A 17,585-nucleotide genomic window follows, 5' to 3' on the forward strand; every position below is an offset into this window, starting at 1 on the left:
CAGTAATTGCGCTTCACATTTTCTTAGTGCTTAACTTGAGATCCCATCTTGAACCAGATTATTTTTCCGGTCTGGTTTGCAAAAGAAGTGAGTATCTGTAATTAAAATTAATGGGAATTTTGCTTTGAATATACAGAGTGCTGCTATATAATCTACAATACTCAGAAAAGTACATTCTGAAGTTCTCAAATTGTAGAATTCCAAATTAGTGAATATTTTTAACTGTAATCTCTGTGTCTCACGTACCCATCTAAAAATGGGGATAATGCTGCGTCATCTTTTATTCAAACTCTGCTCTGAAAATCCAGCAAATTAAGCCTATTGTCACATATTGAAGAAACAAAGGATAAAACAAAATATTGAATAGTAACTCAAGTGAGCACCATCTGCCCTGTGCACTGAATGAGGCAAGGTTCCTATGGAAAAAATTGTATGTGATCACATAACCAATGACTGTGTCATAATTCATATATACAAGAGGGCTGAATTAGGACTTCACAGACTGCCTTGATGTTGCTATTTTCTAACTTTTGGCCACTTATTTTGCTACCTTCTAATATTAAGTGTTCTGTAATTAAATGTACCTCAGAGTACTAATACATTGTAGTCTGTGTATAGCAATTACAAAATTTAAAGACGATTAAATATGCTCTTGCAGTGTTGCAGAATTGCTGACTTCATCACAACTTGGACTCTAATATTAAACGTCTGTGTTATACCAGGACAGTAAATAAGACTTGCTTTCAGTTTTTCTCATCTTTGAGTCCGACAGCCTCTCAGTTGTTAGATAAGAACAAGAGGCCTGTGTTGGAATAATCTCTTCATTTTTTTCATTCCTAAAATTAGGAGGTACATACACTTTCTGTGTATACAAAATGCTTATCTCCATGCAAGTCTATGTGGATTTGAGGTATCTGTGCTTCTTTCCTTTAGGGATCTTTGCCCATGGAGATTATCAGGCAGCCTTTTTGAAACTGAATTATTTTTATTCAATACTTGGAAAAAGCATTAGAGAAAAGAGAATCTAAATTTATATTTATATCTAGTGTAAGTTCATTTTACACTTCCCTTCAAATCAAATTACAAAGGCTTGCCATGTTAGATATGCATTCCTTATTATTACAGGAACAGAGCCAACATAAATTCCAGCAAGTGAAGGTACTCTAGGTAGAATGGCTCATGACTACAGCAGAATGAAGCTTTAACGCAAAGAATCTTTTGAATTTTAATAGCCTCCTCTGTAATTAGAGAACTAATAGGTGGTTTCTGGATCTTGACTTCTAAACTATTTGTATGTTTGTTCTTCAGATCACATTTCTAGGTTTTACTGAAGAGTCTGAAGGTCATATGCAGGTAATTCATATTCAAGATAATGATTTCATTTCTTCAGTGAGGTCTGAGATGATTAGAAAACGTGGTTTGTTTATTTTTTCCTGGGGAAATCTTAGCTTTTCTTGAAGAACATGTCTTGGATCAGCTTGTTTAAAATAAACAGTCTGTTTTAAACCTAAACATTGCTGTTAAGGTTTAAAAACTTCTATTTTACTACAGACTTCTATTCTTTGTATTAAGCTGGATATAGGATACTGGATATTTTTAAATCTCTATCGCCACCTGAAAAAATGCCACTTTAAGTCAACTTGAGTGCTGGCCAAACAGTTTGCTTTTTGAAATATCTGTGAAATATTTTGAAACCTTTTAAGCTATTTTTCGTCTGGGTGATAAAGCAAAAGCTGCTTACAAAACAAATTTTAACAAAGTCCCATTTAACTGTAAAAAGGTAGTTATTGAACTATCTTCTCTTACGAAGAAGACCACAGAGCAAAGCAACATAAATTTGCTTACCCCTTTGGCAGATTGTAGCTTCTCAGAGGATGCTGCAACAGGAGAGGGCTCTCAGCCCAGCTTCTGGAATAGGTGTCCATTTAAGCCCTCAAGAAGCCAGAATAACAGAAGGATAGGTACCTGCATTTTTTCTCGATTCTCTAAGATCTGCAGGACTGAGTTTGAATCCTTTGACAACGTGGCTCTCTATTTCCCACATAATCTGAAATAGTCTATGGAAGTATAGACTTGTGAAGTTTCTGCATGTCTAGTAGTGTCAGGCCTTTATGTTCCTATATATAGAAATAATTATTTTTGTAGGTGAATGATGTCTGCTTGAACTATAGAAGTGATATCAAATTTAATTGAACCAGTACAACTCTGTAAATTGCCTATTGTAAGTTTCAGATGCAAGCTGAAAATGATGTAAGCCAATTTTAAAAACAATGCAAGAACATCTATAGAATTGTATTTATTTAACTAAATCTCTAGTCTTTTAACTAAATTTCTTTAATTAGTGCAGTATCTGTGAAAAGACAGCTACTCCAACTGGTTTGTAATTGTCTCTGTCATTCATCCCCAGGATATTATGTCACGTGTATTTTACCAGTACATTTCATTCAGATTCTGTAAATCTGTGAGAACTATAATTATAAAATACTGTAATTTGGGGAGTGATGTGGGACACATCAAGCACGACAAGTAATTACTAAACTATTGATTTCATGAGTACATTAGGGTTAATTTTTAAACCATTTTGATCTTTGTTTACAATAAAATACAAAGGAAGCTTCAGAGCTGTAAAGCTTATCTTGTATCTTTTAAACATCTTTCAGTTTCTGTGTTGATACACAAGCATTCTATTTTTCTTTCAGTATGAGAAAATAGTCTTGTTTAAGTCACACCAAAGAGACTGCTGTTTAGGTCAGGAACCTTGAAATGACGCATCTTGTCCACAGCTAATAAAGTTCTGTGTGTGCAGGTTCCCCTTGCTTTATGTGGGTTCTGTATGAACAAATTCGCTCTTATGCAGTGACCAATTTTATACCAAAAATTCGTTATCTGTGAAGTAAATTCACTTTTATGTGATCGGTGTGGTGGAAACCTGCAGTCACCTGCTTTGTGCAGTGCATTGTGGGAGTGATGCACACCAAAATATAGTCTCCTGTGTGGATCTGTGCTCCCTGCTCATTGTCTGCAACGTGTTTCCATAGTTGTCATCCCCATTATGGCTTCTAAGTGTCCCACAAGCTTATCTCCTACCCCTCTCCCTTTGCTTGTGTGTACTGTCTGCTGTTGGTGAGTACCAAAATTGTCTTGTAAAACTGGTAGGAATGGGTCTGGGGGTCAATACGGTCGAGGTCTTGGAACATATCCGTGTTTGTTACATTGTAAAGTGGGTTCCCTTTATGCAAATTTGAGTTATGCACCATTTTCCAGGAACTCATGTACAGCATAAAGCAAGGGAAACCTGTACTGTGGAAGATGTTAGTCATTAAATAGAGAGGCTTTCATAGTAATAACTTACTTGCATTAAGACAACAAGACTAACACTGAGTCTCTGCTCTGACTTGCAGTCAAAGTGCATAGCATGCTTCTGTGGGATGGGATGTCAAAGTAATAATCCTATAAATGTTCTTTTAAATATGGATCTGATCTCTGTTTTAAATGTGGATCCAAACTGTTTGGGTTCTCTACATGAGGATGCATGGAATATAGAAAAAATGGAACCCGCTTTGTTGTTTCGGATGTACACTGAATGAATAAAAACATTGTTCATTAAAATTATGCCATAAAATCATAGTATAATATTAACCTTATCTTCTGTAGGCATACTTATTCTAGCTAAGACTAATTTTTTATTGTCCAAGATCATAATTAATGATTAACATTGGATTTTTTTTTAATTTTGCCTGGGCACTGACCTGATAGAGCATGTGGGGATTACCAAACAGAAGAATCTTTAACATTAGCTGAAATGTTCCTATGTATTTGCATACCTCCCAGGATTTGCAGTTGCTTTTCACTGCGCTCATGTTTCTCCTGTGTGCTTTTTAAAGCTCCTGTGAACGATGGGAGATGCTGATATTTATTTCTTCTGTTAGAGGTATCTTGAGATTTGAGTTAGAACATTATTATAAACTAGCTTTAAGGCAGGATTCTAATGTACTGTGAGAACATGGAAAAGGGAAAGGAAGAAAGTGGTGGCTGCTAATATTTCTTTAACCTTCAGTACTTGAGATAAGCAAGCATCATCATTAGCATATTAGTTTTTCACTCTGTACTTGGTGTGTGGTTTTGTATTTGAATTAGGAGTTGGCTGCTGTTTCTGCAGAACTCCCAGATATTCTAAAATCGCTACAGTTGTGCCCTCTAAATGAAAATGAAGTTATTTTTCTGAAGGATACAAATAAACCCTTGGAAAGACCTGATGTCCCACGTTATCAGGTAAAAAATCTCAGTCTTTTCTATATGTCACTAGAAGTATGTTTGTTTGGGGGTTTTTTTGAAGTTTTCTTGTGTTTAAAATGCGTTACCAAATAAACTTGGTACCAGAGTGCTCACAATAAACTTTTTGGGTGCTACTTTCTGTGTTTTGAAGTTTATGAAGTGGTGTGTGCAATCCTAGGCATTATTATTATTAAGAATAAGACTAATAACAATTGTGTACATGCTTTGTTGCCTAAAGAGGTTCTTTTGACAATTCACGAAATTGTAGGGCATGTAAGATACTTTGTCATGGGTACTCTTGTCTTTTTTATTAAGAGATTCTTTTTGCTGCTGATGTTGTAAGCACTACACCCAGCAGGAGTATGTTTCAAACATGTCAGTAAAGTGGAAACCTAAAACATACTAGGGACAATGCCTGTAATGCCCTTTTCTCTTCCCCTTCTCTTTGCCTCAAAAGCCTATGGGCATTGGAAGATTAGTTTTATTTCAACCAGAACAGGCAGTGCTGAATGCACTCAATTGAATGGATCAGCAGGCTAGCCGCACAGTGTAATGTAATCAGCCAGGCTGCATGTTAAGCTGCCCTCTGAAAAATTCCAGTTGGCCTCCTGCCTTTATTCCCCTCATGACATTCTTTTTGTGGTGCCAATTGGAAGGAGGATGAAACCGGATGAGTTAGTTTCCTCATCTCCTCTCAGGTACATTGCCAATTCCTCTGTCAAGTAGCAAGAAGAAAGAAGATTTGGGAAATGTCAGGGGTTGATACTTGATACTTCCTACATCCTCTCCAAGCATTAGGGTTACTAGAATTTGAAACTGTTTTTACTCATGATATATGATAAAGTTATTCTATTACTAGCAGGCATTAAACAACTCGCAGGCAATAAGCTGTAGTGTTTCAGTGTAACAGCTTATTTGTTTTAAAGAATTTTTGCATTCAGAAGAGAGACGTGTTCTCTGGGCTGGTGGTAGTCTTTCACCTTAGTTCTACTGAGTTAGGGTAAATTACTTACATGCTGTAGCTGTACCTCTGATTCCTCATACAAAATGGAATATTGTTTGTGATACGCTTTTTTTTTTTTAAGATCACTCTTGTTCCTGACACTTTAAATTGGGAGTGGCCAACCTGCAGCATGCATGCCACAAGGGGCACAGGCAGCCTCTGTGTGACATGCAGCAGCTCAGGGAGAGCAGGTAGTACAGCTGCAGATTGGGCAGGGGAAGTGGATCTGAGTGACACTCGGGGAGGGTGTTGGGTCTGTCTTGTGGCACGCCTTCCAAAAAGGTTAGCCCCCATTGCTTTAAATAAGGCTACGTTCATGTTATAAGTAAAAAGTATGTTGTTAAGAACTGTATAATTTTGTTCTCTTGTTCTTCTCTTTTTCAAGAATCATCTTTCTGGAGTGCTTTGTGTGATGAGATTGTCTCCTTCATTTCCAAGGACTACGGTTGATTCTATATTTACCTTGCTGAACAAATACGCTACTGGTGTAAGATATGCAATGGAAGCGAACTCAGTACAGAAGCATCATCCAGAGACATCCCATACAGAGGATGACGACACAAATCAATCAGTATCTTCAATTGAGGATGATTTTGTCACTGCTTTTGAGCATCTAGATGAAGAAGAGCCTTCAAAGACCCAGAATGCTGGTTAGTTACTATATTATTTGTTGCAGTCTCTCTCAACATATGAGAGCTGCAGTCTGGGCTAAAGAGTGCTTTCTATGATGTGGTAAACTTTTGAGACCTATATTCAGTAATTTTTTTTTTTTTACTAATTATCTGTTCTTAAAGGGATTATCACAGAAACAGACAATGATATCTTAAATTAAAGTTTCTGGCCTCAGTGGTAGAGCCAGAAAAAGTAAAATCTGCCCTATAACAGAGCTCATAGTCTCATACATTTGCAGTGGTAGGGGAGCTGTAATTATTGCCCAGATATTGTTATCAAAATTAGTTGCTCCTACATAATGGTTTTAAAAGCATTTTCTCTTCCATTTTAGGCATAAGCCATATTACTCCTCGAAGCCACCGTGATGCTGCCTCACAGACGATCCCTTCTCATTGTTTAGAAGCCATCGATTCCAAGATTATTTTTAGCTCTTTTAGTCGAAAGTCATCTGCCAAGTCTTCTGCTTCTCTGATAAATATCTTGGAGCTTAAAGAACTATCCTCCTCTGTAAAGAGTTCAGTCACAACCTCCATTTCTGATCCTTGGGTACAGAGGAGTTTCTACAAGCCATGCAGTTCTTCTGATCAAAGTGTTAATTTTTTGCATAAAACATTGTTTTCCTCCTCTCCTGTTGAATCATCTGAGTCAAATTGCTCCAGCCCAAGTCCAATCATTTTCTTAGATGAAGAGGGGTATCAAAAAAGCTTGAAAGCAAAACTTCAGCTACCAAAAATTCCAGTAGTGAAAGATGGTATAGAGGATTCAGACTCAGAAGTAAGTGAATTTTTTGATAGTTTTGATCAGTTTGATGAACAGGAGCAAACTTTGGAAAGTACTTGTAAATTTATTAGGGATCCCATCCTTGGTAATCCACCCCAGAAGAGAAAGGTCTCCCATGAACAACTGCATTCAACAACCACCACTATGAATCCTCAAAGATTCAAGTTTGATCGTCCCATTCTTCCAGCCAATGTAAGGAAACCAACACCTCGTAAACCGGAATCACCATATAGCAACCTCTTTGATGTTCCAGATTCCCCACGTCCAGTAAAAGCATCAGGAGAAGACAGTGGTGGTTTGTTCAGTCCTATCAGATCATCAGCCTTTAGTCCCCTAGGAAGCTGTGCTTCCACTGAATGTCTTTGTCGGATGGATCTCAGTGGAGACGGGAATAATCAAAATTATGATACACTTTACAGTGCATATTCAGATTATGCAAACAATGTTTCATTTGAAATACTAGGTTCTCTTTTTCATCCTCAGTCTTCACCAGGACAAATACATGCAGAAAACAATTCTAACCTTAGTAGGATTGCCTTAGGAGAGGAAAAAGGTCAACCTTTAGAGTTCAAAGGGAAAACGTCAGTTACGGAGCAAGATAAGAAAGCTAAATCTAAATGCAAATCACTAATGATTAAAGACAGCATTCAAAAATTTGCAACAGAATTGGTTGAGAAAAGTTTTGGCAGTGCATTTAAAGACCTACAGAAAGGAGTTTCTTCATGCACCAATGCACTGTGTCACTTGGCTGCTAGATTGACTTCTTCAGTCTTTCAGATGGCTTTTTATGAGATTGGCAGGCAGCGAGCCTTTTCACTGAAGGAACGTGCCATTAATGGACTAGCAAGCCTTTTGGTTAGTGAAGCTATAACAAGTGCTTTGAAAGAACTGCGATATGTAAAGAAACAAATAATTACAAACACAGTTGCAAGATTTGCAGCAGACCTGGCTGAAGAGCTTGTTTTTGAAGGAATAATGGAAGTCTGTCAGTTTTCATATCCATCATCGCCCTCAGCTGCCCATTATTCGTCCTTTGAATTTGAAGACAAAGTGGTGAGATCATATGCCAAAGATTTGTCTGAATCTGTCATTCAGGAAGCTTTTATTGAATTATCCCAAGTTGATGTGACCTTCACAACACAAGCAGCAATTAGTGTTTCCGTGGACAACATAAAGTATGTAAGTGCAGAAAGTATGTTGCAGTCAACACAAACTTCCACTGCTTTTTCTAATTGTCATGAAAGAAGTCTTGCAACTTTGCATCCAGTACGAGAATGTGGAAAAGCATATACCGTACAACAAGCTTTGTTTTGCACCTCTGGTGTTGTTAGTTCAATACCAGTACCCTTAGCTGGAAGAGCACTTTGTCAACATCAAGTTTCTTCTGATGTATATAATGCAAAAGTGTACACTGGTCCAGTCTTACATGGAAATCTGAAAATGTGCAAAGAGTCAACACAACCATATTTTACAGCTAAAAAGAAAGAAGAGGAAGTGGCTTCTCTTAGAAATATTTACCTGACTCCAGATCACAGTCAAAGTACTGGAAGTTGCACACAGTTTTTGTGTAACCGGAGTGATAACAAACAAACAAACAGCAATTCTGGCGTGAATAACATTTCAGAATTAACTAAGGGGCCAAAAAGCATCAACAATTTCTCTGGAACAATGGTAGACATGATAGTAAATGAAGCTTACGAAGCAATAACCTCATCTAGAGTTACCAAAGCCATGGAGGGTTATACCAGTTTTTTAACCAGAAAAATAGTAGAGAGAGAACCTCATCTACAATGTATTGGTGATGATGTACCTAAGATGATGTTTGCTGATCATTTGGCTAAACATATTGTGAAACAGTCTGATAAATCTATATCTGCATTATCCAAAACAAATGAGACTGAAGTATATAATGGAGGCTCACAGACAAATACAGATAATAGCAGAAAAGAAGTGTATAGTACAATAAAGAAACAGGAGTCTGAAAAACAAAATACTGTTCCTGTGATTATGGAACAACAACAGATGCCCGTGAATAATCCATCTAAAATTCTTGTTACTCCAGCTCACTCTACTCAGTGTTGTTGTCTTTCTCCACCAAAACATCATGCTCAGGAACAAAAAGGATATGGAGTACCTAGGTTTTCTTCAGGCGTCCTGCCACCTTGTCTACCTGTGACTGTCACTAGGCACATTGTAGAAGACTTCACTAATTCAAGAAGCTGTTCAGTAATGTCCTTAAATAAACCATTGAAAAAATACGATATGCAAAATGCACTGTTGGTTCCTATGGCTTTTGGGCAGGAAAGTTCTTTACTACACACAATGACATTTGGCAGTGAAGATGCTTTGCAGGTGGATGATAAATCAAGTATTAGAGATGTAAATATCTGTGCAGTTCCTGATACACCACCACCAACTCCTTTAGTACCTTTACAAACAAGTTCTGAATGGAACTTACGGAAGCTAACCAAGAAACTGAAGGGAGAATTAGCAAAGCAGTTTGCACCTGCAACACCACCCTCCACACCTTATAACCCAGCTGCTGCTGGGTTATCTGAAACTGAACATGACTCCTTGGGAAAGGAAGAATTTATGTTAAAGCTTATGCGATCACTTTCTGAAGAAGTTGAAAGCAGTGACAATGAAGAACATTCTGAAATGCTGGAGGAGAAAGTTGAACATTCAGAGAGAACAGTAGAGTATGCAGATCATTTAGCCAGCCATATCATTTCAATGGCAACTGAAATGGCTGCTTCCCACTTAGATGACAAAACAGCTGAAAGAGAAGCTGATAAACGCCTCCAGTTAAATGTGCAAAGCAAAAGATGTGCATATACTACGTTTATAAACATCCCAGAAGAAACTTTAAATTCACTGTGGAACTATGCAGGTGATATGGCTGGAAAAGTTATCAGTGAGGCCAAGAAAATGGTAAAATCGAGGCATTGCAAGTTACTGAGGTTAAAGCGGGTCAGTTGTCATGTGGACTGCCTTCATCTTAGACAAAAGGATAAAGATTGTAGTTCAAAAGAGAGGTGGGGTCCAGTGGTGGACCAGTGGTCCAGAGAGGTAGATTCATCCATGCTTTCTTTACCTCAGAGTTCAAGCTCAACAGGTCTGACTTCCAAGTATCCAAGCTGTGAGAGTGTGACTGATGAATATGCAGATCACATCATTCAAGTTCTGAAAAGGGAAGGTGGTAACAGCGAGTTATTAATGGATCAGTATGCCAGTAGACTTGTTTACAGATCTATAAAATCAGGCTTACAGCAAGCTGCCAGGAAAATCAAACTGAAGTACAATAGAAGAATATTTCCTGGACGAAACACAGAGGTAAATGGTAAGCACGAACTGTTCAAGATATCGAACAATGATGCACAAAAGCAAATGAGAAGTAGCATTCATCAGTGTGAAGACCAAACTTGTGAAAGGAATAACAATACACACAGAACTGAATGCACAGACTTGCTCCATTTTTCAGAGTCCCTGGCTCACAGCATAACTTGTGATGTCAGAAGAAAACTGAAAATGTCAGCAGTATGTTTACCAAAATCTTTAACAGATTCTTGTCTGTATAAAAAATCTAAACATGATGACGTCACAGAGGATCTCTTTAAAACAACATTTTCTAAAACATTTCTTCCTTTCTCTGAAAAACACAAGCTTTATCATAGTACAGGCAGCCTAAATGAAAATGGTTACAGTGAAGGCATAATTCAAGCGATAGAACAGTATGCCAGAAAAATGGTGGATGACACTTTAGAATTGAGTTTGGAGTCTGCTGTTCTCCAAGCTGCTGAAAACAAGAAAAATGAGGATAGGTGCATTTACACGGAAAAGTTGTCCCCTTTTTCTGGAACAGCCTGCAGATGTTGCAGTATGAAAGAACATCAGTATTGTACTGAAAGTTCATCTCAATGCCTGCCTGGACAAGACCCCCACACTAGTATCAGGCAAATACCGAATTCAAGGTTGGGTGGTGTCTGTCAAAAATCCAGAGTTTTACACCTTGATATTCCCAAAATTCATATTGACACGGAACAGAAGACATTATTTTCCGAGAAGGTAGTCACTGCAGCTATTGAGAAAGCAGAGAGAGAACTGAGCAACACAAGCTTGGCAGCCGATAGTGGTATTGGTCAAGATGGAATCAGTTTTGCTGAGAGTCTTACTACAGAAATAATGACGTCAGCTATGACTAATATTGGTCATGCTGTTAATATGAGGTAATATTAAATTGTTGTCTTTCTTATTTTTTTTTTTTTGTTTTAGCAAATGGCAAATTGTTAATATGAAAACTTCTGTGATCAAAAGCAATTTTGAATTGCATTTTGTAAATACAAATTTAAATTACAAAGTACATTCCCACACCTTGGCTTGATGTGGGTCCGCTTGACAACAGATGATATATTTTTATTTCCTTGGCTCTTAAATAGTATGGTGATGTGTAAGATTAAAATATTTGGTTATGTTGTTAATATTTACTGTGGGTAGTGCTTGAAGGCGTTGTGTATAGCTGAAAGCCACAATGAGGTTGGTCCAGATTTTTCAAGATACTGTCCCAAATAGCTAATAGATGACAATATCTGCTCAAAAGCACTCAAAGCCTAAAAGATAGGTCTTCCATTTTCTAACACAACAGTTGGAGGCAAAATGAACAGAACTCCATCTCTTCATCTTGATGGACTCAAACACATAAAATTGAACACTATTACATTTTTATGTTGTGGCCCTGTATACATGTTGTTTGAAATCCTTATTTGGAGCACATGTAACTTTTTAAATGCAACTGTTTGATTCACAAAGGCTAATGTTGAATTGTTATGTAGATGTCACTTTTCAAGAAGAGGTTTTAATGAAAGTTTCAAGCTAAATTATGGTACTAAGAGCCAATGAAATGTTAGGCAGGGGACAAAAGGACAGCTGTGCATTATCCTAGCATGACAGAGGGAGGTATTGTGATTCTAAGAAGACAGAGAATATGGAAGTTGCCTGGAAAACATGTTTAGCAGTTACACTTGCTGTGTGGTATATTTGTGACCTGTTTCTTTGCAAGGTTGTGGAGGGGACAGGAAAACACATTCTCTAACCCAGGGATGTCAAACATCTTTGTTCCTCCCTGCTGTACACCCTGGATCCAGACCATGTGGTTCCTCATTGGCTGGATTCAGACCCACTTCTGGCAGGTTGAGTTGCAGCGGTGGAAATTGCCACAGGAGCCTGAGTTGGAGAGCATTAACCTGTGATTCAGGGAGCCACAGATTAATGCTGTTTCTACTCATCCTGCCCCTGAATTCCCAGTGCCTTTAGGAGTTCCATGACCTGAATATTTATGCCCCTGCTCTAACCAACTGGTATATGGACCGCCAGAGTTTGCCTTTAAGGTTACGTTTCATTTGTTCCTACCCTGTACGTTTTCAAATTTAGCCTTTTAAAAAAATGACTACAGCTTTTTAAAAAGTTATTAAATTGAATGTAATGAAGCATTTATAGCTAATTTTATTACCATATTTACTTATATAACACACATGCACCTTTCTCCTAAAAATTAGCCTTCCAAAATCAGGGTGCGTAGCTTATGCAGGGTAGTGACTTTCCTTTTTCTGCCCAGAATAGAAGAATGGTCTCTGTCATCCTATTTCACAGTTCCGCAGACTGTTTTTAACTCTTTTGAAAATCCTAAGTTAGTCAGCGGAGTTCAGTCTTCAGCAGCAGCTACAGTTTAAGCTTTGGGCTGAGCACCCAAGATCTACTGACCATTCAGCTGTCAAAGAGTTAAAACTAGCTTTTGCCTGAGTAGGAAGGAGAATGAGTGAGCTGAAGGTTAGGCTTTGTTCTTATTCTTGGTGATTTAGTTCCAGAAAAAGTGTCTTCATTGTGTCTTCCTAAAAATAAGGTGCACATCTTATTTGGGGATGTGTGGTATGTGGGGAAATACAGTATAAAAATTAGATGAGCTCATTTTGTTCAAGGTTTTCACGCAAATTCAGGTTTCTGATGTTACTTATACAAAAGAGAAGAGTCTATAAAATAAACTTAGTTGTCTCACCACCTTGAAACAGGAAAAATAAACCTATATCTACTTTTTATTTTAAAAAATCGTTTGTTGTCTAATTGTATGTGTATGAGTGCTAAACATGCTTGTTTCTGTCAGCATTTTGTCTAGACTAACCATATGACTGGTTGAGCAAGACTGACCATAGCAAGTGAGAAAAATTAGCCAAAATGTTAGGGCTATATGAAGCTTCGGTCGCTGATTCCATTTGGCGGAGATTTGGCCTGATTTGGCAGCCGAATCTCTGAATCCGTATTGAATCAGGAGACCCTTTAATTTCTCGAATCCATTCGGAGAGATTCAACAATTCGGACATAGACACAGCTTTAAATGTTTTTTCTACATACCTTGAGGTACCAGGCAGCTAATGAATGCTGAGATGGTGGGGTGGATGGAGTGTCCCACAGGAGCTCAGGGGGGTCCCCTGCACACTTGGCAGTGGACCCGGAAGTGGACCAGAAGCACTTCCACATGGGGCGGCCACAGAGGGGGTCCCCCGTGTGCTTGGCAGCGGACTCTGAAGTGGACCAGAAGCACTTCTGGGCCCTCCCCTGCGTTCCTGTAGGACACTTAATTCACCCCACCATCTCAGTGTTCAGGAGCCATGCCTGGTACCTTAAGGTATGTAGAAAAAACATTTTAAAGCTGTGTCTATGGCTGAATCACTGATTCTCCAAATCAGAATTGAATCACTGTCCCCTGAATCGGGTCGAATCAGAATTGAATACGGCCTTTTTTGCACACCCCTACAAAATGTTGCATTGTGGATAAGTCAAAATATGCTAGAACCTCTCCTGTGTAGCTGTATACATTTTAATTAATATAAAGTCTATAGGACTTAAATACCAAGTATCAGTATGCTATGAATTAGTCTTCCCAGTGATGCTTTGTGCTTGCACAGTAACTACCTTCCTTGATGGAAGAAGATTCTGAATGGTGCCCCCAGGCTTGAGTCATTTTGTAGAAGTCTAATTTGTGTATGTATGTATTACAAAAACCACCTCAAAATGATTGATTACCTAGTTTTGGAGTAGTTGTGTGATTTCACTCATGTCCCCTGCTTTGCATGAGACTTAATATCTCTGAAGTGTCATTAAACTGGCTACCTGAACTTTTTTGGAGCAGTATGAAATGCAACACTATAGAGGTGTTCTGTATTTTTAATTTTGTTTAGTTCTGTGGGAAGAGACGGAGTCCACTCTGCTGAATCTATTGTTAGCCAACAGATGAGTCTGAGTATTGGCGAGGATAGCACTGGCAGCTGGTCCAATTTAAGTTTTGAAGATGAGCATGCTGATGAGAGCAGCAGTTTTCTTCATCTCAGTGACAGGTAACTATGAAGACATGCTAATATAGATACAGAATTACCTCATGATGTATTGATGTGGTTTAGCTTTCTCTTTCGGAGAAGAGCTTTATTTCCCATTTAACAGGAAAGTGTTTTCAGTGAAATTGGCTCTAGAATTATGTTTAAATTAACATTTCCCTTCAGAAGGGGATTTTTATCATGCATGTTTACATTCACACACAAATATGTGCATTAAAAATTAGGGTATGGGTTTTAACAATTTCCTGGCATGAGTTAGCTTTCGCAGTATGTTAGCATAGCACATTCATGCATAAAAATCTGTATATTTTGATGTGCATATTTAACAACAAATTTTAATATATTAATGAACACATTTTAATAGCAGTGCTAAAATGCAAATTATAGGTTTGACAGAATTTGATTCATGTTTTTAATAACTGTGATCGATAATATCAATATTCATTGATTTTTTTTAAAGTATTTATTTAATTTTTATCTATTTTAACTTTCTGGAGTGCATTAAGTTAGTGGCAGGGTTTAGGTTGTAGCCGTGTTGGTCTTCCTGGAAGAGCACACACCAACTGCTGAAACTTCCTTAGCCTGACAAAGGGTTTTTGAACCCGAAAGCTAGCTTAATAAATATTCTCCAACTATTTGGGTTGGTCTAATAAAAGATATCAAATTCATCCAAGGAACCTTGTCTGCCTTAAATTAGTGGTGCACTCTAATTTAGCAGACAATTTATTAATGACTATACTGTTATTCTGGTGCAGTTTAACTGTCCACTGTGATGCCCATAACTACTGTAGGGCTGCTGCCAGCTGAGCAGCAGAGCTGCTATCAGTCCTGGCTTTGCTCACCCTTTGTGCCCAGTCTCTTGGGGTTTCTGGGAGTTGGAGTCCAAACTACAGTCAGCATGGTTCTGTAGGACTGCTCCCTGTCATCCAACACTATCAGTCATCATTTTTCTTATGTCCCCTTTTTTCATCTGTCTGTGAGGGGGAAGTGAAATCAATGTTTATCAACATTTACCAATTAAAAATTGAAGACTTTATATGCAAGAACAAGAACATTGTAACTTTTAAAATGTTTATGGTTTAAGTTATTTTATCCAGATTTTCTATTTTAACTTTTCTGTTTTTACAAAAAACTTTTAACAGAAAAAATTGAACCATATCAGACTTAAGGAGCTGGATTTGCAGGTTGACATTTGTAAGCCCTTTCAGCTGAAGTTGAATTTGGAGAGTTTATAAGCTCTGTAAGGCTTTTCTTTATAGTGATATATCAAGCTCTTCAGGAAATGGGTTCCCTTAGGCAGAGTGCACTTACTCCTCTGGAAAATTTAGATTTTGGTATAGAATCCATTTTTGTCCTGTTGAGAGGTTTTCTGCAGTATAAGTGTTCTTCATAAAACTTGCATGCAAGCTTGTTAGCAGCTGAACATCAGTTAAGTAAATTAGCACCCAACATTAGTAAAATAATTTGCACTATTTAAATGTAGGGTTTTTTTTTTAAAATAACAGAAGGCCATCATCCTTACCAAGAATGGTCAACATAAACATTTTAAAGTGTATTTTTACATTGAGTTTTCCAAGGAAAACCATATCTGACTACTTAAAATGGAAGAAAGTATGCTTTTTGTAGCTTTCCAGCTTATGGCCAAGGACAGATTTTTGTCATATTTTCCTTTAAAACAGAATCTGTTAGCATATTGAGACTATTCTCAGGGGAAAAATATTTTGGAAAGTTGTGAACATTTGAAAAACAGGTTATAATTAAAGTTACTGTTTAAAGTTAGCTGTAATTTTCACTGTGACAGATCTCGGATGCGGATTTACAGTACACACATTGTATTAGTGTATGAATATAACTGCTTTCATAACTTGTTTTAAAGACTTGTCTAAAAATTATAGCACATTAGAACACCAAACTGATAATTACCAAATCCTTCCCAGAAAAATATAAGTAACTATGTTTTCTTAGAGATGTGGTTTCCCACTTTTTGGTATTTTGAAAAGGTTCCTAAGATCATATAACATTGAAAGCGGCCTTCTGGGTACATTGTTGGCTGTTATCCTTACCATACTGTAGGGCAGTAAAAGTCGAAGGAAATAGAAAACATTACATTATAATATTGCTTTCCTGTTAGCGACCATCGTGTTGGTGTTAGCTACTCTAACTTTTGCAAACAATAGTTTGCAGACGGTTCTTCAAACAAAAAGATTGAGTTGTCTATCGTATAATGACTTCAGTATCATGCTGCTTGTGCCTGTATATGCTGAAATATAGGAAAAATAGGAAATATATTTTTTCCTTACAACTCCAAAATAATGGAAGAATAGAATTGGATTTATTTTTGGTAATGTGCTCGTTTGCTATAACGCAAATTACACACATCAATCAAGAAATTGTGGGATCCATGTTTATATGTAAAGTTTGTTAATAAATAGTATTTGCTACTGACGTGTAATTATTCAAATTTTGTAATAAAAATTTTGTCATTTATTTAAATCTGAAAATATATTAAATAAAACATTTTACAGTTATGCAGCTGGATCAGTGATAAAGTATTAAGGGTAGAAATCTTACAGAATTGATTATAATAATGCAATACTGGATGGAGTGCAAAGCAGATCTTCAGTGGAAGCGTATGAAGTAAATGCACAGAAATATTCAAGAAGTTGGAAATAAAAAGTGAAGGCATATTTTAAGGAAATTAGTAGCCTGCAATCCACAGTTGCAATGACTGATTATTTATAATTGTTTTCTGTAGTCAGTGTTCAGTTAGCATGGAAACAGAGGGGCAATATTTTTTATTGAACTATCGATGATTGGTTATTTCTAATAATTTCTCATAGCATAGAAATGAGCTTAATTTCATTATTTTAAATGAGCAGAGACACTTAGTCGTTGCAGTTACAATGTGAATTTTTAATGCACTTTTCAAATAGGCATGCTTATATCTTAATGTATTTTTAAAACACTATTAAGAGCCTGCATAACAAATCATTCAAGAGCTGGTAATGTAGAATTACTTATTTTTCTCATTTTTTACCATGTACTTTAACTGCTACTTCATTTTCCTTTTTTCTTTTAATACTCCTTAGCACTGAATAAGAAGTGAAAAAAAAATACTGAAAAGTAGAGAAATGTCATTTGACCTCATGATGACAAAACGTATATAACACCCATGTTTTTATAGTTTATCATATTGTTCTGACTAGGGAATTAAATTATTTAGCATGAAGCTTAACATGAAACTGAATGCTTCATTTTTATATTATTGTTTTGCTCCTGATTTCTTTGTATTAAAACAGAAAAGATTACTTTCAACAGTAGAGGGTGCCTTCATCATGCAGAATAGGTTTTGTAGTAATAGTGCTGGTTTTACTAACCAGATTTTGTTCCAATTCTACTCCTGTCTTGCTTCTAAGCTTATGTGTATGGAGACATCCCTCAATCAGTCAACTAAAGTATGTCCTATCATCTCT

General features: G+C 37.0%; 1 protein-coding gene across 11 annotated transcripts in view; it reads left to right on the plus strand.

Moving 5' to 3' along the window:
- The window catches only part of AKAP11 (A-kinase anchoring protein 11), a 64,029-nt gene that overhangs the window by 23,779 nt on the left and 22,665 nt on the right, over nucleotides 1–17,585 (plus strand). For 10 of the 11 annotated variants that reach the window (XM_014527924.2, XM_025196171.1, XM_025196170.1 and 7 more), the window contains 5 exons: nucleotides 1,309–1,353; nucleotides 4,138–4,272; nucleotides 5,664–5,928; nucleotides 6,282–10,956; nucleotides 13,960–14,115. In XM_014527924.2, the coding sequence (XP_014383410.1) occupies nucleotides 1,309–1,353; nucleotides 4,138–4,272; nucleotides 5,664–5,928; nucleotides 6,282–10,956; nucleotides 13,960–14,115 (5,276 nt within the window). The remainder of the gene's footprint in view (nucleotides 1–1,308; nucleotides 1,354–4,137; nucleotides 4,273–5,663; nucleotides 5,929–6,281; nucleotides 10,957–13,959; nucleotides 14,116–17,585) is intronic. The other variant, XM_025196172.1, reaches the window with a different exon arrangement.

The sequence above is a fragment of the Alligator sinensis genome, unplaced genomic scaffold, assembly GCF_000455745.1.
Source record: "Alligator sinensis unplaced genomic scaffold, ASM45574v1 scaffold59_1, whole genome shotgun sequence".
NCBI lineage: Eukaryota > Metazoa > Chordata > Crocodylia > Alligatoridae > Alligator > Alligator sinensis.